Below are 27,872 nucleotides of genomic sequence, written 5' to 3' on the forward strand. Positions count from 1 at the left end.
ATTCCTGGACCGTCTGCGGGCCAGATTTAGAAGGCAATTGAGCCACATCCGGCCCCCAGGCCTTAGTTTGGAGACCCCTGGATTAAACCAACCACCGTTGTATCACCTGCAAACTTAATGATCTTATTACTGGGGTATTTGGGGGGCACAGTCAGCTGTAAAGAGCGTATATAAAAGCGGGCTGAACACACACCCCTGTGGCATCCCCGTATTCATGATGAGATCTGCAGAGATGTGGGAAACCATACTGACCCATTGGGAACGGTTTGATAGAAAATCCAATATCCACCTGCACAAACACAGTGGAAGTCCCAGATCTAATAGTTTGGGCACCAATCTATGCGGGAGAATAGTATTAAATGCAGAACTAAAGTCTGCAAATAACAATCTCACTAGTTCCCTCGCTTCTCCAAATGAGCCAGGGCAGTGTGTAAAGCCATTGCCACAGCATCCTCCGTGGATCTCCTTGCCTTGTACGCAAACTGGTAAGGGTCAAGTCCCACTGGCAGACAAGATATAACGCGGTTCCTCACCAGTTTGCTAGAGGGACTAAAAAAAACTACTCCTTCAGACCGAAAGCAGTGACATATGTAGGCTGCATGATATGCGAAAACGAACATTTTCAAAAACATTAATATAGAATTTGCATTGAATGGCAGGACTTTTGAGGGAAGGGGTGGGACTTCCAGTGAAAAGGGGGCGGGGCACCTGCCGCTGTTTTCTGGCGACAGGTGGCCTGCCTTCTTCTTCTTCTCATCTGCAAGTCAGAAAGAAGTTCACACTGTGGAAAAGGAAGTCCAAGTATGGCCAGTTAATCCATTTCAAAGCTGGAAGCTTTCAATGTGGACTGTGCTAGATATAAGGTGCAGAGAACAGGTTTCCGATGAGTTGGAATAATAACGAGTCACTTGGCTTTTGGAATTAGGCCAAATGTTAGACTCAACTTCTCAAAATCTTTATTTTCTATCCAGTTTTTTTTTTATAAAAAAAAACCATTTGACTTATCCCTACAAGCAAGATAACAGGAAATGTGGACAGTAGAATTTAACATTAGGAACCCTAGACAAAGCATTATATAGTTGGTGGAATAGCATAGCCCAAGCCAGATGTGATATGACTTAAATCTGCGAAACCAACAACATTTTATGCTTCTCAAGAAAGTTACGTTTTGAAATATAAAACAACGCCTGCGTGATCAGTTTTATTAATGTGTGTAATTTATGTAACAAAGGTACAAACTGTACAAACGAAAAGTAGGAGCAACACCTGTATTGCTATACAGACCCATCGCCAGTCATTTCCACCCCCACTCTGGGCACAAACAGCCCCTTTTACGGATGTTTTGCAGTCTTTGGGGTAGCTCTGCCTCCACGCCTAGTACCAGCAAGATAGCAGCAAAGGCCTTGAAGGTTAGCACGCCAAATAACGGTGTGGCTCTGTGCCACTTGTCCAGTGCAGGATGGCATCGTAAGCTGCAGTTGCCACGACATTTCGTTATGCCACCGAAGGAGCCTGCCAAGCTATCAGTTCAGTCAAAGAAATGACAAGATCAGAAGGGAACTTGTGCAATATAAATAATTAAAAAAACATACAACTCAAACTACAAAAATATATTTAATTTTGTTGTCCTGCAAGCCTGGAATGGTGCAAACTAGGACGGTTCACTATTCCCCACCCCCACATGAGACGATCTTTAAGTTGCTCCAAGAAATGTCGATACAAGGGTAGGTTTCATGAATTTTCGGACCTGAAATGAAACAAAATTAGAAATCTTCCACAAAACTTTATTTTCCAACTATGCCACAACCCCGCAAAATCAAATGGCTACGGGGCAATTTATAACATTATGTCAAGTTACTAGCCGAAAGAACATTTATAGTCAATATAGCCATGGAAATAAGAAGTGATTACTATTTGGGTGGAAATATTTTGTTGAAATGCAACAGATGGTAAGAAATTCTCTTAAATTTAAACCAGGGGAGGACACACAAACTAGCAACCCACTACTTTTTTACTTTCTTGTATTTTAAAAAAAATGGAGACACTGTCTTTCATTTTCTCAGTACGTTCACATGCAGTTTATTAATTATTATTATTTAAATGCAATTCATAAGCTGCTTTCCAGCAAGACCTTATAGGTCACAGAACATCTGAAAAAAACCCCGATATAATCAGTTTCGCTGGCCCTTTCCCTCATCTCTGCTTATTGCTAAAGGAAAATTTAATAGACAGAAGGAATTGTTGTTGGGTTTTTTAAAAAAAACAAACAAACTCCAAACCCTCTCTTATTTGCCTATGCCGGTTTGCTAACACTCTCTTCTCCATAGTTTTCATGTATTTAAATATAACTCTCAGCAAAAAAAAAAAAAAGCAATAAGCGTTTCCCTCTTCCTTTTTAGTTCAGTGAACCTCAGCTATTCCAGTCTGCTTTGTGCCAACAGATGAACGGGATTCGGCGCGGTTGCAACTTTCACGAGGGCTAAATTCCCAGGAGCGGCACATCAAGGGAAAATCGTGCAAAGTCAGAACAGCCCCCCGTCTTGAGTTCTTGCAAGATCAGGGCTGTCCGAGATCTCTTGCAACCCCCCCAGAGCCCAGGAAGCAAGGCAGAGAGCTTTAAAGCTCTGGTCCTCAACCTTGGGCCTCCAGATGATTTGAGACTACCGTACAATTCCCATCACCCCTGACCACTGATCCTGCTAGCTAGGGATCATGGGAGTTGTAGGCCAAAAACATCTGGCGGCCCAAGGTTGAGGACCACTGCTTGAAAGCACTTTCCCCAGTGGGAAAACCCTGCACAGAAAGGGCTTTAAAGTCCTCTGCCTTGCTTAGCAAGCTCTGGGACAGTTGCACAAGAGTTTTGGGGGCTTCCCCAAAGGTAGGCAAGGGCTTTCTTTCTTTCTTTCTTTCTTTCTGTTTGTTTGTTTTGTTTGTTAGGGGGCAATCTGCATAAAGCTGCGACTGAGTAAAACCTTTGTAAATTGCAATCCTGCTGTATCAGGATTGCTTATTTAGAAGGCTTAACCATAAGCCACTCTTTGTACCTCTCAAAGCACGGAAAGAGCACAGAAAAATAAAATTAATGAATGGTCTACCACCATCCATTCATTCCACTCATTAATCCAGCCGCAATTAATATTCACGCAAGCAGGATGAGTCTAAAGGCCCTACAAGCAGCTTTTGTTAATCTGATCCTGCCACTACAGTGGTGACTCACAAGACGAATTTAATTCATTCCGAGAGTCAATTCGTTTTGCGAAAAATTCATCTTGCGAATCACGGTTTCCCATAGGAATGCATTGAAACTTCTTTTTTTGCCCATAGGAACGCATTAATTAAATTTCAATGCATTCCTATGGGAAACCGCGATTTGCAAGACATTTTTTTTGCAAAACAAATTCGTCTTGCGAGTCACCATCAGATTGCAAGACGCATCAGATTGCAAGACGTCTTGCAGGGCATTCGTCTTGCGAGGTACCGCTGTATATGCAAGGAGCTTTAAGTTTTTTGGCTTATTGGCTCCATCTGCTGGTGCATCTTTGAAGCGTTTCTAGCAATACTGATTTATTTCTCAAATTTCTTCCAAGGAACTCAAGGTGATGTGTGCCTGTGACGGAAAGCTCGGGCAGACCTGAGTTTGGTGGTGCAGCGCAGTGGATTTCTGCCAGAGCGGTGTAGCTCGCAGAGTGCTGAGCTGCAACCTCACTAGCTGCGGGGACAGCTAGCCAGAAGGGGGTGAGAGACAGCACTCAGTGAGAGAGAGAGAGAGAAAAGCAGTTGAGAACCGGGCTCCTGGCATTCAGCTGGACAAAAGTTTAGCCCCTCAGCTGTGTGTGTAACATCCACCCTGGGGGAAAGGTCTGGAAGTCAGTGCAAGAAGTCTCAGAGAAAGACGGTGATTAGTGTCTTTTGAAAGTATACAGACAAGTGAGAAATGGGCAGCTGAATTTGAGACAGGAAAAGTGGAGCTGTGAGGGAAGACTCTACTTGGGTCTCAATTCGGTAAACAGGGAACAGAACTTCGGATGAGAGAAGTATAAACCCAAAATAATTGAGGAAGAGTGTGGTGATCCCCTGGTCTCGGCAGTGAGATTTATAGAAGGTTGGGAAACTGCCTCAGAACCCAAGTATTAAGACTTAAGACAGAGCTTTCCAAACTTTTCAAGTTGGTGACACACTTTTTGGACATGCATCATGTTGTGACACAGCAATTCAGTTTTGCATCATTTCGCGACACGGTAATTCAGTTTTCCCTAGCAAATTGGAAGTTAAACTAACCCCTTTCCAGCCCCCGGAGGAGCGCAGGGAGCGTTCGTGTGACACACCTACACACTGCAGCCGACACAGTAACCTGTCACGACTTTAATACCTCAAAGTTTACTTTAAAGAACTGAAGGAAATATAACCGCTTGTTTAGAAGCCTGCAATATTCACTGAATGTCATATATATGCGTGAGTAAGTGTGTTTACTGTTTCTTGAAATAATTCTATCTCCTGACACTTCTTTTGTTTTACCAATTTTGTTCTTAAAAGAAAACCTTTAATCTGTTTAACTTTTCATAAGTGCCAGGGTTTTCTTTAAAAAAGCAAAATAGTAAGGGAGGGCATGCCTCATTTTATCCTCAGTGGAGACAGAGTGGGCGTGGAAATATTACAGAACCCAAAGAAAAGCTGCATCTGCATTTTTCTTACCGGCTTCCTTTTATTTGAGTGAAGAAGACAACACATTCTTTATTCAAGAGATTACGTATGTTGTAGACGTTCCCTACAATTAAACAGAGTGATTCCATTATAGGACAAGTCTACCATTTTATAAATTCAAAAATGAGGTGGTTTTCATTTCACTTATAGTTGGGTATCTGTGGGGCATGCATCCTAAATGGACCTGCTTCCTAAATATCACCACTTCAACAGTGCACTGTCCAAAGCTTAAAGGACACTGGAGAAGTCTTTGAGTCAAATTAAAAAAAATCTAGTACAAACACCCACACCCTCATTTTTGCCAACACTTCCCTGTGCCTTACATTTCATTTTGATCTGCATGTTAGGGGCTGCAGTGGGAATGGAGCGAGTGGGGGGGACCTGTTATGTGATTAGAGCTCCCCACACAGTTCTTTGGATACAAGTCTTTTTACTCAATTTATTATTACTATTGCAGTATTATTTATTAAATCTGTATACTGCCCTTCATCCAAAGATCACAAGGTGGTTCCCAACTAAAAATACAAAACTATGTTTCCTGAGTACCACTTCCTCCATTGTATCCAAGTGCAGAACGTTTTATACTGAATTCATATACAGTGGTACCTCGACTTACGAAGGCGATCCGTTCCGCAGCGCTCTTCGTAAGTTGAATCCTTCGGTTGTCGAAGCGTCCATTTTGCGCATGTGCGAAGCACGATTTTGCACTTCTGCACATGCGCAGAATGTGCGTGCGGCGAAAAGACTTCCGGGTTTGCCGACTTTATAAGTCGAGGCATTCAGATGTCGAGGTACCACTGTAATCAATTACAAAAGGGTCAGCATGAACTGTAAAAATAGCTAACCCCACACCTGCTGGTCTCACAGCCTCCCAAAAGGGCCACATCAACCCAGTTTAAACAACAGCTCAGGATATGAGGGGCAAGGTCTTCTCATCAGGTTAGATGCTTCACAGCTGCCTGCCTTACTTCTCCTCCAAAAGGCAGAGAGGCAGGCTTCTCAAAAGTAGCAAGAGAGGAAACACGACTGATTCTTCCTCTGGTCTCAGTCCAGGTGTTGTGCGAAGAAGAGGCAAGGGAAAGGCACATTCTTCCAGTGCGGGGACACCCAATGTTGCTCTATCCTTTGCGGAAAGCCCAGAAGGAACAGCGGGAAGAAACGCCAATCTACTCGATTCCTCTCTTGCTTCTTCAAAGGAGCATGTGAAGTGGCCCTTAGTCATGCAGTCAGACACAATGTATGCCCCGACATTGCTCAAGAAAACAGGATCATCTCCTTCCATAAACACTTACCCCCCCCCCCTTCCGCATTCATCTTCACCTTAGCCCTTCTCCCTCTCGAAAAAGCTCATTATTTGGCAGATGATCGTTACACTTACCTGGCGGGATATAAAAATAGTCTCCGGCAGTCAGGCGGTAACACTGGTCATACAGCGTCAAAAGGAGCGTTCCACAAGAAATGTGAAAAACCTTCAGAAATGAAAGCCATCAACGTTACTTCACTTTTCATCTCAAAACTTGAATAAATAAAATATCAACAGGGCTCTGGGATTTCAAGAGGCTCACATTGCTGTACTTAAAGACCTCTGGTGACATCAGTCCAATCTAGGAATAACAAGGGTTTTACCACGTATACAAAAACAACTAATTGGGACGGAGTAGATATGTCGACTGGAATGATGCACAACTAAGCTGAACACCTGCAGATCTTTCCAGAGAGCTCTGAAATTAGGGGTGTGTCGATTAAAATTCTGTCTCCCTGAAATTATACTGAATTCCCCTGCCCACTTGTGGTTTCATGTAGGAAACTAATTTTAGTAATCTGAATGTTTTGTTATGTCTCATTTTTTAATAATTTTTTGTTAAGCAACTTTTATTTTATAAAGGAATGTGGAATATACATGTTTTCCATAAAATTAATAATAATTAACTATATTGATCATAGTTCTGATGTTTCCTACTCCATTTAATTAGAAATCAAGCAGTGATTACTCCTTCAGGACACTGAGATGATCAGCAGATTATACCTGGATAAACAAGATTTGGGTTTGATTCAAAAAGGAGCGAATCATTACTGGGTTTCTGCAATTTCTCTTAAGCAGCCATTCTGCGTTCTTGAAGATTATTAGTTATTTTTCTTTTGTCTTCTTCTTTGGCCATCACTCGTAGCCGAGTAAGATTGTCTTCCATAAACACGGTTTTAACAATGGGTTCGTAAGTGACTGTGGAGGCCAATTCTGGATCCACACATCCTTCCACAGTGGAGACATTGGTGGGAGTTGATCACAGTGTGGATTTGCCGAGCATGCCTTCCTCTTAGCACGTTTCTCCCTTGCGACCTGAGTTTGAGGGTCTTCAAAGCCCATGACACCTTTGGTAGGCCAGTGTTTCCCAGTTGTCAGTGTTTATACTACATTTTTAAAGATTTGCCTTGAGACAGTCTTTAAACCTCTTTTGATGACCACCAGCATTACGCTTTCCATTTTTAAATTCACAATAGAGTAGTTGCATCCACACAACATGACCAGCCCAACGGAGTTGATGTTGAAGAATCATTGATTCAACACTGGTGATCTTTGCTCCTTCCAGTACACTGGTATTAGTTCACCTGTCTTCCCAAGTGATGTGCAAAAATTTTCAGAGACACAGTTGATGGAATCTTTCAAGGAGTTGGAGATGGCATTTATAAGTGGTCCATGTTTCAAAGGCATACAGTAAGTTTGGTAGTACAATAGCAGGAGAGTCACACACTATTTTGGTCAAACATTAATCTGTGTCATCAAGTATGGCAGATGTTGGGCTCACCAAAGCCAGCAGGTCCATGTCTCATTCTACCCCACTCCATGGTAATGCCTAGTACAGGGAACCCCTGATTTGCTTGGGGGTTGCGTTCCAGGTCATTGTGGGCATAAGCCTGCTCCACCCCCTTTTCTGGTCAGTCGCTGCAATGAGCACAGTCTTGGTCGCACATCAATTGGACCCAAGGAAATTGGTTGTAATGTAAAGTGTCTGATGTGATGTCATTATACTCCTGCCTTGGTAAGCAGCAGCCAATTAATTTGTGGGTGGTAGTAGGGATGCCCCTGAAGATGGTTCGGAAACTTCAGCTGGTGCAAAATTCAGCGGCCAGGTTGCTCACCAGAGCAAGATGGTTTGAGCCTATTACACCGATCCTGGTGCTGGTTTTGACCTATGAAGCCTTAAACGGCTTAGGACCACAGTACCTCAAGGACCACCTCTTTCCATATGAACCTACCTGGACCCTGAGATCATCTTCTAAGATCCTCCTTCATGTGCCCCCTCCTCAAGAGGGGCCACATGAAGCAATGACTCATGCAGAGATGCGGCAAGCAGCCTCCTCCAAGGTGTGTAATTCTGTTGTGTCTGCCGTAGGATCAGCAAAAATATAATGAGCAGCATCCTCAGTAAGCGGGTGTTTTGGGCTTATAGGATTGTTTAATCAGTTAAGATTTCATAATACATACAAGTGTCCCAGCACACTCTTTGCCCTGCAGAGCCTTGAGATACTTTACCACAGAAATGCACAAGTCATGTAGATCAATGGTGTCCAAACCTTTTTCAAAGAGGGCCAGATTTGGAAGTGATGTGCCTTGAGGGCCGACCAAAGTTGTTAACCTTTTTTTAGGATTGAAGTTTTTTTTATGATTTTACCCCAAAGCTTTTTTTTTTTAAAGAATGGAAGTTGTTGCCCCAGGAAATAAACTGCCACAGGGGCCGGATTGAACAGACCAGCGGGCCGGATTAGGCCCCCGAAACAGACTTTGGACATGCCTGAACAACTGAGAAGAAAACAGTTGCTCCATCTCACAAGAGGGAATATTAACAAAACTGGTAAAATACCAATATGATAGCATACATAAGAAAAATGTGAGAACATAACAATTCCATAATGCAAAAACATATACAATATCTGGTATACTCACCAGTGTCTCTGTGTGGGAATACTGAAATCCCTTTTCTTTTAATGGCTTTAGTATCAGTTTGCCAGCAGAAAATAAAGGGGTATTCAGTTGTTTATATATGGACACAGTATCATCATTGATGTAAAGCAAATGTGAATTACTGCTGCTCACACAGTCTGTTACAAAACCAGAAAATAAATACATTATTTAATATTCATAGGCGATGACAAGGTCAGATAATGTACACTGCAATATAACATGTGCTATCTTAAAGGTAAAGGGACTCCTGACCATTATGGTAGGTCCAGTCGCAGACGACTCTGGGGTTGCGGCGCTCATCTTGCTTTAGTGGCCGAGGAAGCCAGCATACAGCTTCCAGGTCATGTGGCCAGCATGACAAAGCCGCTTCTGGCGAACCAGAGCAGCACACGGAAACGCCGTTTACCTTCCCACTGGAGCGATACCTATTTATCTAATTGCACTTCGTGCTTTCGAACTGCTAGGTTGGCAGGAGCAGGGACCGAGCAACGGGAGCTCACCCCGTCGCAGGGATTTGACCCGCTGGCCTTCTGATCGGCAAGCCCTAGGCGACAGGGTTTTCAGGAACCTCTGGAGAACCGCAGGCAACCGAACCGCACTCCCCGGCCAGTGTGCTATCTTAGTCGTATGCAAAAACCTGCTTACTTCATCAAAAGGCAATAATGCTAAATTCTGCAGCGCACTGAAAGTTTGCATTGCAGTCAATGGCAAAATCAGAGAGTTGTAATATTTAAGGTAAGTATACTGTATTCAAAAAGTGAAATATGAAAAGCAAAGGAATGATACAACCAGCTCTGCACGGGGGTGGGGTGGGGAGAATATCTGCAGGATCATTATGGTTCTTGAAACTTGGCCACAGAGCAAGTTTTCAATATACTTGCTATTCATACCTTTAAACCTGTGTCACATTACTCACCTAGAAGAACCTCTTTATTGGCATCTTTGTCAAACACAACAGCCTGCTCAGAAAGACTTTTTAAGGAAACAGTTGAGTCACTAGGTACTTCTGCAAAACAGAAGTACAAACAGAATTGGATTCCAGGTCATATAGTGGTTACCCTGTTAAATAACAAGCGGCGGGGCTGGAAGATTCAGTCAACCTGACTATACTTCTAGATGTGAGCTTTTGGAATAAATAGTCTTCAGGATTAAGTCCATGCAGGTTCTAAGAGTTCTTTGCAAGTCTCATGAAATCCTCCTCTAACTGCAGGTTGCCTAAGTCATTGCTCCTTTTCTGATCAGGAGTTCATACTTGTACTTGTGCAGAGCTTAGGAGCTACTTGAAAGCAGTGAGGCTGTTTACTTCTGCCAAAGCCCAGCAAAAAGTTAAGAGATGTGCCCCCACCAATCTCGTATTTTGGACTGAGGCAGATCCTATGATTAAGAAATATGCTTGGCACTGGCAAACCAATTTGTGGGTCACTGAAAGCGGATCTTAGACAGTGAAGGGCTGTGAATTTACCGCAGGTTGACTCAAGTAAGTTCATAATATTGTTAAGGCCTTTGCTCTGGTCAGCTCAAGAATGCTCAGGTCTACAGAGAGACTCCTATGATTAATCTTCACTATTAGTAGACAAGAGGTTTCATAGCTATCTTTATCTGCCACAGGGACTGGCTTGGCGGCGGGGGCTTTTCACCATTTGCCTCCCCCCCAGGGCTTCCCCTCCATTCCCGCCCAGCTAGCGCCCGTTTACTTAACGGGCTGAATGACACTAGTATATAAATGATTATCATACCAAACTCCAGAACAGGTGTTGTCCTTTTAGGTTTTAGTTTCCTGGGTTCTCTCTGTTCAGGTGATATTACCCCATTGACTACAAAGCCACCTGAAATAACAATTAATTTTAGGAATCATTTCTCATAACCATAAGATTATTTTTGTGTGAATCAAGGGATGATGGAATTACTGGTGAACCACTAGCAGATTAGTTCTTATCAAGTCCAATGAAGAAAACGGTCTCCCATTAGGATGTCTTACAAGAAACACAGTTCACTACTAAGTGCCTCTTCCCAGGATTCTATTTCACAATTCCTTGATCATACCTCTCAAACTAATATTGGGCAAGAGAAGCAGTTTATGGGGTGGTTTTCTGGATTTAAAATGGCTCCTACTTGTGGCAAATTGAGCCCTGTCTGAGAATTCCCCATTTGACACTGTAGTCAGACTCCGTTTTACTTTAATGTGTTAGTTTCCCATTCTACAAATAAGTATTTTCTTCTTGAAGCTGGAGGCACACAGATTTTTTAATCATTACCGCCTCTCTTTTATGTTAGCTTGATTAGCTACTGCATTCATTTTTGATTACATTCACAATAATTTTGATTAAACACACTATCATCAAAGTAAAAATAATACTGACAACTGATAATGGAAATAAGATCAAATATAAACTATTACTCTTTGTAGGAACTGCACAAACATGTTACCAAAACCTAAATTGCTAATTAAGCTACAGTATATACTTTCTGATGTCTTTGGAATAAAATGAGATCTTGAAATTATGCTTGTGGGTTAAAAATATGTTCATAAATTCTGGCTTATTAAAGAGTGAGAGTTGCATGCCTGCTGTTAACTCTCTCTTTACCAAGCTGAGAAGAAACAACTTGAGACTTTATTCTTGTGCAGAAATGAAAGCTGTAGCGGCATTTTGTGTATTTGCCTGCTCAAGAGATATCTCCCAATATATTAGGAGGGTCAGGGCAACAGAGTAAGTTTAAAAGTGGCCAGAGTTCAACATTTTTAAAGAGCACTGGTATGCATGTTGAAGAATGCAATAAAGCACACCAAGTCCACGTGGTTTTCAAATGCAAGCAACATGAGAGGAGCACTCAATAAAGGGGAAATAAAATTAATGGTGCCCTTGCCACCTTCCAAATGCTGGAGGGCAAGCGTCTGCAGCGGGGAGCCTGATGTGGTCCTGCAAGCTAAAAGGTAAAGGACCTCTGGGCAGTTAAGTCCAGTCAAAATTGACAATGGGGTGCAGAGCTCATCTCGCTTTCAGGCTGAGGGGTCATGTGGCCAGCATGACTAAACCCCTTCTGGCGCAACGGGACACCGTGACGAGTGCTAGAGCACACAGGCACACCTTTTACCTTCCCACCACAGCGGTACCTATTTATCTACTCGCACTGGTATGCTTTCTAATTGCTAGGTTGGCAGGAGCTGGAACCCTGTCGCGTGGATTCGAACCGCCGACCTTCTGATTGGCAAGCCCAAGAGGCTCAGTGGTTTAGACCACAGTGCCACCTGCAGGCTACCACGCCATTTAAGAAGCCTCTATCACCAGGGTCCTAAATAACACAGAGAAACCACATGAGCCCTGCAGGCTCCCTGCTGCAGATAAGTCTGCCTTCCAATATGTGTATGGCAACAAGAACGGGCAGGGTGAGGTAACAGAGGGGGCAGAGCTAAAACATTCTCCACCGCCCTCCCTGACACAAGGGCAACCACTAACATATAGGGCTATAGAAATGAGATAGAAAGAAGAAATTACAATGCCAAGCATGGCAAAATAAATATTTATTTTTTACACCGAGCTGACTTTTACTTTTATGCATGTGCCATAACCAGATAACATATATGAGCTTTGTATAGAACTTTGTATAGAGCTTTGTATAGAACCTCACACCTGAAGGTCTCATCTTGTATTTCACGCGTTCTCCTCGCCAGTACTCCAATGGTTTAAGACGTATTCTTTTGGTCCGACGAATATTGGGCGTGTTGGAAGGCAATACTAACAAACAAGACAGGTAATGAAATGCAGATTTAGGTTGGGTAAAAACCCAGAAGCGGAACAGGAACACACATACAGGGATGAGCACAACGTTTGGACCTGCCACACACTTTATAATCCTGCAACTTAAAATGATAGATGCAGTTTAATGCAGTGTTAGAAAATTATTATTTATTTTTATTCCTCCCTCCCCCCCCCATGGAATTTGGATCAGTATATCTGCCCCCAGTCCCATTTTAAACACTGCAATATGTTAGAGAGGCTGCGAGAGTCAACGTCAGCTAGCAAACTTTATGAACAAGCAGTTTAAAGTATATCTGCACACTTAAAGGTCCAAAACTACAGCCGCTACACAACTGTGGGGAGAGTTCCTCCCACCCTATATTGTATTAACCAATTTTTACAGAGTTCAATCAATATTTGCACTGTCCTCTCATGTATTCCTTAACGGTGATTAAGTGGGCCTAACTTTAAAAGAGCAGAGCCAGCTACAAGAAGGTCCAATACAAAACAAGCAGGACGCAAGGGCACAAGATTCAATCAAGTTTCAATCAAGTATTATTAATCCAAAAAGAAAACAATAAGAGAACCATATACAAGTGCTGACACAGAAGCCAAAACCAAACGTCAAGCAGATAGCATATACAAATAAATACTGAAAGGCAAACCAGTCTTTATGGTCTTTGAGGCTATATAGGGGTCAGCAAAGTGGCAGCAGGTCGAACGAAGTGTCAATTTGGTTTTGGCTTCTGTGTCAGCACTTGTATATGGTTCTCTTATTGTTTTCTTTTTGGATTAATAATACTTGATTGAAACTTGATTGAATCTTGTGCCCTTGCGTGCTGCTTGTTTTGTATTGGACTTTTGAAGAAATTGGCAGCATTAGCCCATTATTTCTGTTTTTGTTGTACCTAGAGCTACAAGAAGGTGGCAGGTGGAAACATCTTCTCTGGCCCTTTGCCTGCAGAAAACTGGCACCTCCCACCAATTTCTGTCTCCTGACCACCTTTAGTCAGCATGCAAGGAGCTGCTAGTACTGACATTGGCCCAACCAAGGAAAGTGAGGCCATGAGGCAAACTGTGGCACTGAGGACAACCTGAAAGCAGTCTAAAGTCCACTGGCACCAATTCAGAATAAATGCACGCATGCATGCTCTCTCTCTCTCTATATATATCCCCAGTTCGAAGACTGACAATAGGCCTTCTTAACATGCCATCTTGCAGAAAGAGAGATCCCAGTTCATTTGATGCAGTCTTCATTTAAAAAGAAAGAAAGAAAGAAAGAAAGAAAGAAAGAAAGAAAGAAAGAAAGAAAGAAAGAAATCTTACTCATTTTGCGCTTCAGTGCACTTGAATAAGTTGGACATTGCTCCTCTTCCAAGTCTTCAGATTCATCTAAATAGTAAAATACAAATTACTGGCAATTCTTATTTTTTATATCCCACCCTCCCTCCAATCAGCAGAGGGCTAACACAAATTAACTGAAAGAACCATAGAACAATAAAATCATAATCAAAACCACAACAGAACACAGCAAAATCAGCCAGTTTTACCTCCCAGCTTTGAGCCACCCACTGGAGTAGAATTTGTACCCTTTTATTACTGATGGAAATATTAAAGAGCACCAGGCTCAGAACAGAGTCCTGTAGGTACCATTGGTGAGCGCAGTTTGACTCATTTTCCAACCAGCTGTGGATCTACCTGATCCTCTATTTAACCAGTGTACTAACCACATGTTGACAGTTTGCCACCACTGATTTACATATTTTTCTACATGGGGGTAGTCAATGTGGTGCTCTCCATGTCCTTGAGTTACGGCTCCCTTCCCATTGGTCCCCAGACAGTAATTTTTGTATAACATTTGAAGAAGACGTGATCAGCCCCACTTGCTCTACATGATGCCCTGGGTTTCAATGACCGACTCATTCATAGGGGCACCAAAATGATGTGAGTACTTTTCAGTGTGTAATAGCCTTGATATTTGGCACATGTTTAATCCAAGAGGTCCAGATTATTGGAAAATAGATCATTTTAAACAGGGTGTCATGGTTAAAAGTTCTTCTACAGCCTCCCCCAAAGCCGGGACTTGGCATACATTTAGCCCAAGTCACATTGACGGCAAGAAAACACTGGAAGTTGGAAAACTTTGTACTGAATGCTCAAAGGAAAGGCTACCTTTTACCTCACAATGGAGGCCAGCACAAAACAAGCGAAGCCAAACATGAAACACAATGTTAGGGCTGTGATAGTTCAATTGCCTCTTCAGGATTAGACCTGTGACTGCTTCATCAAGGAACAAGCAGCTATTGCTTGAAGGACGCAAGCGCCATTTACTGGCACAGAATAAATACATGTCTGTTTACAAATATTGCACAGATATACAGCAAAAGGAACTCAAAGAGCATACCAGACCAATCAATAAGTCATACCTGATGTTGAATCCTCCCTGTTAACAGCAATCTGATGTTTTGAAGAAGTTTTATTTTTAGAAACAAGGCCACTTAAAAGAAAAGAACAATGGTAAAATCCTTAGAGAGCAAAAAAAATCAAAACTTTTTTTACAAAAGATTTTCTTCCATCCCTGCAAATTAAAAGTACCATACTAGTAGAAACTTTATGAAGAAACAAGAAGCGTTTCATAGAAAAAAAGCGACAGGCAAGAAGAAATGGTTAACTTATCAAGAGCTATTAGAGTGGACTCAAGGGTTTCTTGTATTTAACTTTTCCCTAGGTTCAATTCTATTGCTTTTAATAACCTTAAAGATGGCCTAAGTAAGGGATCAAGGGTGAACTGCAGGATTGAAACTCCTGGATTTGGTTATAAAATTTTAGGTTAGGAGCAAAGGAAGAAGAAACATATAGAAAGAAAGAAGAAACAAGAACATATAGTGGGCTCTATGAGCAAAGGCAAAATTGAATAAAACCAGGACCCCCCCCAAAAAAACCCTCACTTGTCTGAAGCTGGCCTTGCCCTCCACCTTGCTTACCAGATTCACTCCCAGAGCCCTTGAGCCACCTTCCCAAAGCCAGGTAAGAAAGGCATGAGGGCTCTGCGAGCATCCCAGAACCCAGTAAGTGAGGCAAATGACTTAAACGTTCTTTCTGTGGCGGGTTCCACCCCCCCCCCCACACCCCAATTCATTTATTTTATTCATTTTTGGGCCACGCACCTAAGGTCACGATTGATTAGTAAATTACGCCTAAGTGAAGGACGCATTGTATTGATTTAATATTTATACACCCCCGTAGTCAAATGAACATGCAACATAAATGGATGAAAGCACTTACTGCAAGGAACGCGTATTGCTGTTTTTTCGTTCCATAGAAGGATTTAATATTTTTTCTGCCATGTACCGTTCAGGATAATCCTCTTGGCAGAAGGCAATTCCACTTTCTTCAGCACTTGCTAAGGAAGTCGGTCTTACTTCCCGAGGCAACGTCTTCCTTGATTCACTTATTCTACCCCCTTCAGCACTCTTGTTTTCTGAGATCTGCTCTGAAACCGGCACCCTCTTGCTTTCTCCAGTGGCTTCACCTTTTTCACTGCGCTGTTCTTCTCCTCCATGCTCGCTTTCAGAGTTATCACTCGAAACCAGCACCTTGTTTTTCCTTCTGGGTCTTTGAGCAGTACTCATTGGAGTTTCCAAATCTTTTCGAGACGGCCTTTTTTTAGGCTTTCGCCTCTTAGCTGATTTGCTGCGTGATGACTTTCGGGCTGTAGGTTTAGGGGACTGTTTGTGCTTTGATAATTTCCCACCCCGAACAGGAGCAGGGTCCTCGGCGTCTATAGACTTTCGACGACCCTTTGGGGACGCAGCTGCAGGTGTGCATTCTTGCCTATCATCTTCATGAATTTCTACCGATGGCTTCCTTTTTGAATGTGTTTGTTTCCTAGGTTTTTTACCGCAAGATAATTGCTCGCCTGTACTTATCGCAGGCGATGGCGCTTTCAAAACATTGTGGCCTGAAGAAGGAATCCGTTCTGGGCGCACCTCTACAGGACTTGCAGAATCCTGGTAGCCTTCATCACGTGATGCCACCAAAGGCTTAACTTTTGAGCAGCTCTGCTTCACAGATCGCTTACGCTGGCATGACCTCTGGGCTGGACTTACAATGGCCTGTGGCTGCAATGAAAAAGCGTGGTCCTGCTCCTGTGAAAACAGAACGTCCCCTGCGTGGCTTCCACTTGCAGACACTTGGCAATCCTCATTGCATATACCGACAGATGGCTTACCTTTGGAAGGTGTTCGCTTTCTTACTTGTTGGGTGGTATTTACAGTTAGCGGCGAGCGGCAGCCTTCCACAGCGATTCTTTCATTAGTCCTTGAAACAGTCTGCATTCCTTTAACAGTTCTTTCAGCGGAGTTAATTAACTTCCGTTTGCTTTGCTTTATTGGCGTTGGTGTAACAAGTTTCTTCGGTGTCCTTTTATCTTGTCTTCTTACACTCTGCTGCTTAGCTCTTTTTCCCCCTTCAGATGATGGAGATATTAAGTCGACTTTCTGTCGCTTTTTGTTGCTTTGGGGCGTTGAAATCCAAGATGTAGAACTGAATCCATATGATTCTTCTATCACAAACTCACACTCATCTTCTGGCTCTATACTGGCTGTGTTTCTAGGAAGAAAAGGTAGGGGCTTGATTGCTTGCATATCACCAACAGCAAGAAAGCAAAACAACCCCAGCTACTCCAAATGTTATTCTCAGAGATGCTTCTGCTTTTAGAATACACCCAGATATTTTCCAAATCAGTAAACATTTCACATTGTATTATTCTAAGTAAACTTCAAAAGGTTTACTTTATTTATTTTTTATATTAAAATTTAACTTTATGGGAATTTAAAATAAAATACATTCACAAACACACTAAAAAAACAAACATATAGAAATAATGACATACAAAAAAACAAACATATAGAAATGATAATATACAAAATCATATATAAATAATAACAATAATATAACATATAAAATAATACCATGTAGCTTCTACTACAAATAATAATAATCATAATATAATGTAAAGGATAATAATCGTAATAATCATAAACATAAAAAATAAAGGAAATACAATCAACAAACAAAAAAACATTCATTCAATTATTCAGTCATGTCCAAAATCATGAGATCAGCATACACTTCAGCTATATTCCTAATTCCTTATTTACCTTACACCTTTATTTTAATCGTTTCCCTATATCTCCTCTTCCCATATTAGACTTCCACTTATCTCCATCTCAGATTCTTTAATTACCATTCTCTAATACTGCTACCCCTCAATTCTATATAATTATATAAGTATATAAATATATCATATAATCCTCAAATAATATGTAAATTCAAATTAGATCAAAACTGGGGGGGGGGGGTTACCATCATTCAACTTTATCCATTTAAATTGACTCAAATTGGCTCAATACGAGGTATTAGAAATAAACCCAAGATTTTACCATGAGGCACTGTCCCTTCATGTACTCTCCAAACTTTTCCAAATTCTGATGAAATTTTTTATTAGTATACCCTCTAATTGAATTGGTCAGGTTATCCAAATCTAAATAACTAACTAGCTTCTCCTGCCATTCCAAAATATTGGGTATTTCTTTCTTTTTCCAATAGTATGCAAGCAGAGTTCTTGCAGCTGTTACGGCATACAAGAACAGTGTCGCGTCCTGTTTTTTTATTGTATTATCCATTATCCCCAATAGAAAGGATTCAGGGGTTTTCTTAATATTATATTTAAGTATTTTTTTAATTTATTCAAATACTTGATTCCAAAAACTTTTTATTTCCCCACAGTGCCACCACGCATGCATGTATGTCCCCGTTCCCCCCCCCCGACATTTCCAACATAAATTATCCTTGGTCTTATACATTTTATGGATTTTCACCGGGGTGAGATGCCACCAAACTTCAAAAGGTTTAGGTCCACAAGTCAGGTACTCCTTGCAGCAACTCCTGCAGCCAAGCTAGCACCAAATGTCTTGCTCTACCTTCCTTTGAATCACATTAACGAGGCGGGGGGGGGCATGTCTTGTTGTTTGGGCAGCATACACAATGTCCAGGCTTGTGCCCCAGGGACATCACTTCACTCCTGTTAACTCAGTGATTTAACTTCACCCCAAGAGGCACACTCCATTGTTTCTCTAGACAGATGGGTGCCAACATAATTCGGCGGCTATGCTTCAAATTACAAATCCTCAAACATCTTACACAAAACTAAAATACAGTGATATTATGCTTCCAGTACAAAACTTATCTCACCGTTCTTTAGAAGATCTTGTCATGGTGTCTAATGATGCTACAGACGCTGGTATTTTCTTTTGACAGGAAGAGGTAGCAAAACATGTTGAAAGCTCCTTTGTTTCTTTCCTTGCATGATGCTCCTCAGATTCTCTAGCATCTGTGCTGCTCTGTAAATCTTTATCAGGTGCCTCTTCATGCCACCCTGGCCTCCTTTGGGAGGAAAGGTAAGATATAAATCCGATAAATAAAAATAAAGATGCAACCAATTTTTTCTTGGGGTGTGTGTGTGTGTGTGTGTGTGTGAATTAAACCACACTGATATTTTGGTTTTCCAGGTTTATCTCAATACTCTGAAACAACCTCTGAAACCCAGTGCACCATTTCAGACAAAACCAAGTCCTTCTTCCAAGCCATATATACCTTCAATTACACTATAGAAGTTGGACATTTGTTTACTCGTCAGTGTGATGTTAAGTGGGAACGTAAATATTGCTGCACAATATTTCACTTTCATCAGGACTTACATTTCTTCGTCCTCATTCAGGAAAACAGGTAATGCGAACATCACTGAGACATCCTCATCTGTAGAATCCGCATGCTCACTGCTTGATGTTTCAGCACCTTTTAATGTTGCCGCATCTGTTTTAATGGTGGAACAAACCAAATAAACAGAATAGTGGTACGTAATTGTTACTATTTCTAACCTAAGAACTATTCTCGTTCCACACTATTATCAGCCAAACATTGCCTGCCCAGACATTTTTCATTGTTGATTTTTAAAGGATGTTCATTGTGACTACCTTTTTTAAAAAAATGGATTTGTATTCTCCTGCTCTCCTCCAAGAGAACAGTATATATTGAAACATACTTAAAAGCTAAAGCTGCATTGATTAAAATTGTCTCACTTTACTGAAAGTGTATACCACTGATAATTCACACCTTCCCACCGCCTTTTGAGGGGGTGTGCTTCAGAAGGGCTCATCTTATTTCAAAACATTGCTGAAGTTTCTGCAAGCCCTGAAGTGACAAGGTAATGCTGTTGACAGATGAGCGCTGTCATCTTTTGAGTGGTGGGTGGTATACAGTCCCTGCGCTATAAGAAAGAGGAAGGTGGATGCCAGAGCTGGCAGGAACTTTGAATAGCCAAATAGGCAATGGGGAGCAACTAGGGGGTTACTGTTTAGATCAAGTGAAGTTACACTGGAGTGAAAGGGGCGGCACCTAGCTGGCCACATCTGAGAACAGGTTACATTTTTTTTCCCTTTCCAGGAAAATATGCCTCAAGTAATCAGAAGTAGCTACAGTGTGGTACCTTGGTTCTCAAACTCAATCCCTTCCGGGAGTCCATTCAACTCCCGAAACCATTCGCAAACCAAGGCGCAGCTTCCGATTGACTGCAGGAGCTTCCTGCACTCAAGTGGAAGCTGCGTCGAAAAATGTTCACAAACCGGAACACTTACTTCCGGGTTTGCAGCGCTCGGGCGCTAATTTGTTTCACAACTAAGCCGTTTGAGAACCAAGGTACCACTGCATTTTGTTTTGTTTTCCAGTTAAGTTTGGAATAGTTCAATAAAGATTTTCTATTAACAGGGCTTGAGGGCATGTTATATATTTCATTTTTAAGATAATGCAAAGATAAATTATCAAAACAAATCTCAGACTAGAAACAGATAGGCCAACATCAATAGAAACCGACAAGGAAGCAGCAGTGAAGAAGCCCTGTCTCTTGCAGCGACCCACCTAACCTCCAAATGTGGCAGGCCCCCGATCATCACCTCAGACAGATTCCAGGTTTATACAGGAAAGGATGGACCTTCTGATATAGATGCTCAGACTTCAGGTGAAACCCCAAACAAAGGCTATTTTGTAGTTATGGAGTAACTCAGTTTACACATGGCCCCCCATGTAAGCTCTACAATGAACAGCTAAAGAACTTCCAAAATTCCACACACATACAAAATAAGGCATTTAGTGTGAACTGGAACTTCAGACCTGCACATTTGTACTCAAGTGGGTTATTCTGGTCAATCTGTCCTCCACCTGCCGCCCCCATGCCATTTTGAAAAGCAAAATTTCACATGGTTTCTATGTGCTCCATTTCCATCTACTGTAGTTCTGTTCTTTAGCTACCTCCCCGCCCCCTTGCCCCCATAAAGTTTGGACTGAAATCCCTATTTTCTAATTATAAAACTCACCACTCTTCCCCTTCCCTCACTTCTTACATGGGGAATGGAAACATAGCAGAGATCGGAACTGCTACGTTCACTTTTCAAATTATCTGGAAATGATCTATGTTTAATTTTTTAAAAAAATTGTACTTCAGAAAGTTTTGGTAGCATTAACGTATAAAAGACCGGCATTTTAATATCCTCACCCAAATGACTACCAGTTGAAAAATAATGCTGCCCACCTGAAATCCTGTCATTTTCTTCTGGTGATGGTAAGGAGATGTTTGTATTAAATACATTCTGCACGTAGTTAATCTTATTTGGTTCTGGCTCTATCTGTTCTTCCTGACAATCAAAAGGGCAACATAATAGAAAAATACACTGTTTACACTGTTGTTATAAGAATTTTTAGGTGTTATATATATATATATATATATATATATATATATATATATATATATATATATATATATATTGTTAATAAATGTACCAAGCAAACACATACAGTATATAAATATATAAACCACATGTCTAAAACCCACAGGAAAAGTCCTAAAGCCATTTTGACTCTTTCAGTCCCCTCAAATATTTCTCTACAAGGTCAAAGAAAATGCAGAAACCTCCCCATTGTCTCTGTGCTCACAAATCCTGCCTTAAGGACACATTTAAGGTGTGAATGTGGGACGCGGGTGGCGCTGTGGGTTAAACCACAGAGCCTAGGGCTTGCCGATCAGAAGGTCGGCGGTTCGAATCCCCGCGACGGGGTGAGCTCCCATTGCTCAGTCCCTGCTCCTGCAGTTCGAAAGCACAAAGTGCAAGTAGATAAATAGGTATCGCTCCAGTGGGAAGGTAAACAGCGTTTCCGTGTGCTGCTCTGGTTCGCCAGAAGCAGCTTAGTCATGCTGGCCATATGACCCAGAATCTGTACGCCGGCTCCCTCGGCCAGTAAAGCGAGATGAGTGGTGCAACCCCAGAGTTGTCCGCGACTGGACCTAATGGTCAGGGGTCCCTTTACCTTTAAGATGTGAATAGGGTGAGCCTGTGACCTCGCTCAGGAATTAAGTATTATCATTACAAAAGGATGGCCAGGCTCCCTAGGTAATCCAGTGAAGAGACCATTAAGAGGTAACCTGGCAGACAGTGTAAAAACAAGGGACTCAAGATTTCTGTTGTAGTCCGCCTTTTCTGTGATGTATCTGGGGTGGTGGTCTTGGGCTACACCCCTTCTGGGATGTATGTATGATGTTTCTGGGGGTGGTGTTGGACTCCGGGCCGGGGAATTTAAAATGTCTATATAAGGGCATGCGCACATGGCTTGGGGTTCCTCCTCCTCTCTACTGCGTGTGGGGGAGCAACCTGTTGCAACAGTTAATAAAGATCAGGCTTACTACCGGTAGCTGCTTTGCTTGTCAATATTCTCTGGTTGATCTCTGTTATTTTCTCCTTCCGATAGAGAACCTACAAAAGGACTCTACCGTGTTTCTCCTAAAATAAGACGTGCCTCTAAAATAAGCCGTGGCACGATCTTTTAAAGGCAAAAAAAAAAATAAGACATCCCCCCAAAATAAGACATGTTGGGGGTACCGGTACCTACCCGACCCAGCAGGAGCCGGCAAACGCAGCAGCGACGTGCCGAGCTCCGACTGAACGGGCCCCAGGACCCAGCAATGGGCTCAGCGGGCAGCGCGCGAAGCCGCAGCCACCGGCAGGAGCCGGCAGCAGCCCCAGCCGCGCCAAGCCCAGGGACCCAGCAGTGGGCTCAGCGGGCGGCGCACAAAGCCACAGGACCCGGCAGCAGCCCCAGCCGCGCTGCGCCCAGGGACCCAGCAGTGGGCTCAGCGGGCGGCGCGCGAAGCCGCAGCAGCCGGCAGGAGCCGGCAGCAGCCCCAGCCGCGCTGCGCCGCGTCAAGCCCAGGGACCCAGCAGTGGGCTCAGCGGGCGGCGCACAAAGCCACAGGACCCGGCAGCAGCCCCAGCCGCGCCAAGCCAAGCCCAGGGACCCAGCAGTGGGCTCAGCGGGCGGCGCAAGAAAGCCCCGTATCATACTTACAGTAACAATGCTGTACCATGCTTAATAAAAAATAAGACATCCCCCGAAAATAAGCCGCGATGTGTTTTTTTATAGGAAAAATAAATATAAGACGTGTCTTATTTTAGGAGAAACACGGTATATGGGCTCTTGGGTACCCCATAAGGGAAAAGGAGCAGTTTTTTTTTTACTTATATCACTGTTAACAAACACAATAAAAACAAGCTTCACAAATAAAGCTTTTTGAGATTTGGGCTGCGTAAATCATGCTGGTTATTTTATACAATATCAATCTTAATACAGGAGAAAACACACACAGTGTGAACATCCATGCTGAGCCTACACTGTTGTGGGCAGCTCACGGAGCTCATGGCTCTTGCAATAATCATGGAGCTGTTTTTCCCAATTTTTCATGAGTCTAACACATGTGGTAAGTTACACTCTTGACTTAGGGAGGTAGTAGAGATCACACACAGTATCTCCAGCTCTGCTCTCGTGGATCACAACTAGCAAGAGCACCTTCTGAGTTGTGGAACTCCGAAAGAGTCACCTATTGCCACATTTCTTATCTTTTTTGCGTCAGGCACAGCACACACACATATCATAAGTCGCAATATATTGCCAGGTCAAAAATTGTGAAACCAGTATCATGATACCAGCATTAGATAAAAAGTTCGCCCCCAGTTTCCCTGTCTTGTCTGAATTCAGCTTCAATTTATTAGCACCCATTAAAGATGTTACAAATCCAGCAGAGCAGAACAGCAGCTGGGGTTTTCTTTTCAGATCTGCAGATCACTTTTTTCTCAGATTAAGTAGCTCATATGGGCTGAAGGGGGAAATGTTATCAAATAAGCCACCAATAACACCATGTCCATGTCTGAGTAACACAGGTTAACAAAGAAAAAGAATATTTTAAACCAGCAGCATAACAGAAGTGTCACTTTTTCCAATATAAACAACTTCAGCTGACCAAACGTGACTGGATATGTTAAATGACATAACATGCATGGATACATGGACAATCACAAAAGCAAACCATGTTAAAAAGAGAAACAGCTTACCTTTCTCCTCTGAGATAGAGTTTGACTGACGTCTGAGCACGTGGATGAGCAACATGATGTGCTTGGGGAGCATACTGCATTTTCCTCTGCACCAGCTAAAAGGGGGGGCGGGGCGGGACAGTTAAGTAGAAAAATCTAGTAGCACACGCTCGTTGGTTCTTTTAGCTAGAAAGGACACAAATATCCTAAGCTAAAATGTCATTTTAAGGGATTCAAAATGGTGTTTGCAAACCTGCCAGCAGTGGAAAATATAACAAGTAAGATTCCTCAAGAGGAATATGACTGTGTGGCATGAAGCTTGCAGGACAATTCTACACAGAGCTCAGCAAGCCCCCTGATTTAATGGGTTTGGGTACATTTCATTCTCCCTAGGCTTGCGCTCTTAGCACAGCAGCAGGGAGCAGCTTTTTACAGACCATGAATTAGTTGATGACATGATAAATCATGGGTAATTAAAAGCAGGAGCTTCCAAATTTATTTTTCTGGCTGTGCTGAAAGAGGGGGAAGGAAGCCTGAGTCCAGGACAACACACTTATTCATCTTCCCCGACCACTGGTCCTGCTAGCTAGGAATCATGGGAGTTGTAGGCCAAAACATCTGGAGGGCCGCAGTTTGGGGATGCCTGTGCTAAACCATAGCTTACTGTGACATCTAGTGGTGGAACCCTAACAAGTATCAGAGAGAAACTGATCTAGAACGCTCAGAGACGTTCCCAATTCATATCTTCCTACACCACTACAAACACATCCTCTTTTGCCTTTGGTTATACAGGCAACAGCCGTTTCAGGCACACCCAAGTGATGCATGCATCGTTCTGACGCTGGAAGTGGCCAGAAAAGGGGTCTCTCTGCCGACACATGTGGGGATCAGGAACACAAACCCCACTCAAAACGTTCACTACCTGTATTTAATTTAGCACGTAAGATTTATTTTTTAACAAACCAAGTGAGTTGCCTATGAGAATGCCTACATACTCCAACCTTTAAGGCACCATAAATCTTACTGTTCTTGGAAATGTGGAATTCTCTTTCACTTTTGTGGCACACAGGCAGGAATTTAAAGTAGCCCTTTAAAAAACAGCTTTAAAAACACAGCGCATGTATACGTTCTGGTACAAACAAGATGTGAAGAATTTATGGATTTGGCCCACGGTTCTGACTACACAATCTGATAGGTTCAGAAACTGTGGCAAGCTGTACTGCAATGGAACTGGACTTTATAGCTGACAAGAAAATAATGGTCCATTACCAACCCCATCCACAATTTGCGGAATCATGATCACAACTTTTTTTTCCAAAACAGTTCACATATTGCATACTGCGTTGTAAACGATTCACAAAATAGATAACTTACTTTTAAAGCAGTCTTGTATATATTTCAATACATTTTCTCCTTGCTTTATTTCAGGAACTTTATTTTGACTGGCAGGGGGGAAAGACAAATGATATGAGTGACTTCAAAAATCATTCCAACTTGCAAATATTGCCTTCTCAGCATATTGATAATGCTGCAATAAACAAAGCAGTCAAACAACAGCGATTTGATTTCATGATGGGATATGCAATGATTGAACTCTACAGTGGACGCTCGGGTTGCGAACGTGATCCGTGCGGGAGGCACGTTCGCAACCAGCAGCGTTTGCAACCGCAGCGCCACGTCTGCGCACACGCGGGTCACGATTCAGCGCTTCTGCACATGCGCAAAGCACGATTTAGCGCTTCTGTGCATGTGCAAGCACCGAAACCCGGAAGTAACCCGTTCCGGGACTTCCAGATTCGGCGTGGTGCACAACCCAAAAATGCGCAACCTGAAGCGTCTGTAATCTTAGGTATGACTGTATTTGAAAAGTGGTTTGCTATTCATTAGGAGTGGGGATACGGTATATTCAAGAAACACAAGCTCAATAATCAAATTTCTTAGGTGTGTAGAATTAGTAGCACAGTTCTTTTGATCCTAGCTGATATGAAATACTGAAAAAGAGACACACTTACCGGTAACTAATAGAAAGCTATCTACATTTTTGGTTGCTTCAGAATAATAGAAGTTTAATAAACAAAAGTTAATTACCCTTGTTGGTTGCAGTATCTTGCTCTGTAGTTATCTTTTAAGTGATTCTGATGACAAAAAAAGAAATAACTCTTATGAATATGCTTCTTGAAAATGACAATATTTATTGCGGTAATCATATGCCACGAAGCTATACGAAACATAATCAAGGCAACTCAGGGCTGCACACAAACAACAGAAGTTTGAATAATCATAGAAGTAAAATTATTCATTCAGTAATGAACAGTTTGAAAAAACTGTCCTGTATTTGAAGTTATAGGACCTGACTTCCTGTTAGGCAGAGTAAGGCAGCTGACTCTGGCAGCTACAGCAGGGGTCGGCAACCTAAGGTCCATGGGCCGGATGTGGCCCATTCGCCTTGTCAATCCGACCCGCGGAGGAATCAGCATGTTTTTACATGAGTAGAATGTGACCTTTTATTTAAAATGCATCTCTGGGTTATTTGTGGGGCCTGCCTGGTGTTTTTACATGAGTAGAATGTGTGCTTTTATTTAAAATGCATCTCTGGGTTATTTGTGGGGCACAGGAATTCGTTCATTTCCCACCCACCCCCAATAAAAAATATAGTCCGCCCCACCATATGGTCTGATAGACGGTGGACCGGCCCAAAAAGGTTGCTGACCCCTGAGCTAGTGTGTCATGAAAAGGCAGCAAGTTGTTATTTCTTTAATAATTGTTGTATTTTCACTTTCACGGGAGAAGGGAGGCACTTGTGGGATGTTCTACGTCAGGTGCCAAAATGACTTGACTGACCTAGGGTACTAAATATATTGTCTCAGGGACGAGCTTTTTATTTCCTGTTCTGCCTTGGGCAGAAAGATGTTTTAGCATACATTGTAATCTATACTAAATCAGCTGTTGTACTTTCAATTGATGGTAAATCTTCTAAGACATTTAATCTGGCAAGCAGAACCAGGCATGGATGTCTGCTATCCATTTTATTATATATTAAAAATGGGCATCATCCCCTATGCGGATGAGGTGGGTTGTTACATCTTTGATGTAAATATTTCAGGAGAAAAATCGGATGAGATATTAAATGAACATAGAGCTTTTTCCAGACAAAATAGGTTTAAAGACTGTCTCAAGGCAAATCTTGTTGGAGAACAGCCTTTATCAAAGGTGTCATGGGCTTTGAAGAAACTCGATCTCAGGGAGCAAGGGAGAAACTTGCTAAGAGGAAGGCTTGGCAAATCTACATCGTGATCAACTCCCGCCCGGAAACCAATGTCCCCACTGTGGAAGGTTGTGTGGATCCAGAATTGGCCTCCACAGTCACTGTTAAAACCGTGTTTATGGAAGACAATCTTACTCGGCTATGAGTGATCGCCAAAGAAAGAAGCAGCATTTAGTACTAGAAATTGAAGGCTGTAACGAGCGAAATCGCCTCACGAGAGGCGTAGCCAGGATTTATATTGGGGGGGTGGGGGGTGGCGCGATTGGTCAGTTATTTAACTAATTATTTCTAATTATTTCCTTGATTTTTTGAGTGGGGGAGGACAGTTGCCCCCCCCCGCGCCCATGTTACCCATCCCTGCCCCCCAGGTCTCACCCCTCTCCCTCCCTCTCCCCCCCCTCTTACCAAGGAGTGCATGATAGCGACGTTCGGGCAGCCGTAAGGGGAGGGGCCGCCTCCGCCGCGCGGGATTTTCTCTCCTTCAACCCCGTTTCAAAAGCTCGCGGGGGGGGGGGAGAGGAAGAGACCGCTCATTGGCCGGGCGGATTTGCGACGTCATCGGAGGAGGCGGCGGCGCTTCACGGAAAGAGCTTCAAACCGAGAGGCGGAGACGGAGGTGGTTTCCTCACCCCCCCCCGTCCCGCCCCGCCCGGAGAAAAGATCTACTGCGCGTTTTCTGTGTTATAGACTCGCGCGCGGAAGGCGATATTGCGGGTTTGCTGTGGCCGCCGTGA

The 27,872-nt window shown here is 42.7% G+C and overlaps 1 protein-coding gene across 4 annotated transcripts; it reads right to left on the reverse strand.

Moving 5' to 3' along the window:
* Positions 1 to 332: 332 nt before the first annotated feature.
* On the reverse strand, positions 333 to 27,736 carry CENPC (centromere protein C). Of its 4 annotated transcripts, none has more exons than XM_035136453.2 (17): positions 27,544 to 27,735; positions 25,962 to 26,008; positions 25,248 to 25,315; positions 23,895 to 23,989; positions 21,047 to 21,149; positions 19,161 to 19,275; positions 18,655 to 18,846; positions 15,685 to 17,010; positions 14,826 to 14,896; positions 13,726 to 13,791; positions 12,292 to 12,396; positions 10,399 to 10,488; positions 9,579 to 9,668; positions 8,645 to 8,799; positions 6,080 to 6,170; positions 4,693 to 4,765; positions 333 to 1,747 (listed from the first exon to the last, which is right to left on the reverse strand). In XM_035136453.2, the coding sequence occupies exons 1-17, from the start codon at positions 27,553 to 27,555 to the stop codon at positions 1,732 to 1,734; spliced, it is 2,715 nt and encodes a 904-aa protein (XP_034992344.1). In that variant the 5' UTR covers positions 27,556 to 27,735; the 3' UTR covers positions 333 to 1,731. The 4 variants fall into 4 exon arrangements, with proteins under 4 accessions (XP_034992344.1, XP_034992345.1, XP_060138226.1 ...); XM_035136454.2 differs by having other exon boundaries at positions 15,751 to 17,010; positions 27,544 to 27,734; XM_060282243.1 differs by lacking the exons at positions 333 to 1,747; positions 4,693 to 4,765; positions 6,080 to 6,170; positions 8,645 to 8,799 and having other exon boundaries at positions 8,811 to 9,668.
* Between the last annotated feature and the right edge of the window lie 136 nt (positions 27,737 to 27,872).

This window comes from Zootoca vivipara, chromosome 13 (genome assembly GCF_963506605.1).
Source record: "Zootoca vivipara chromosome 13, rZooViv1.1, whole genome shotgun sequence".
Lineage (NCBI taxonomy): Eukaryota > Metazoa > Chordata > Lepidosauria > Squamata > Lacertidae > Zootoca > Zootoca vivipara.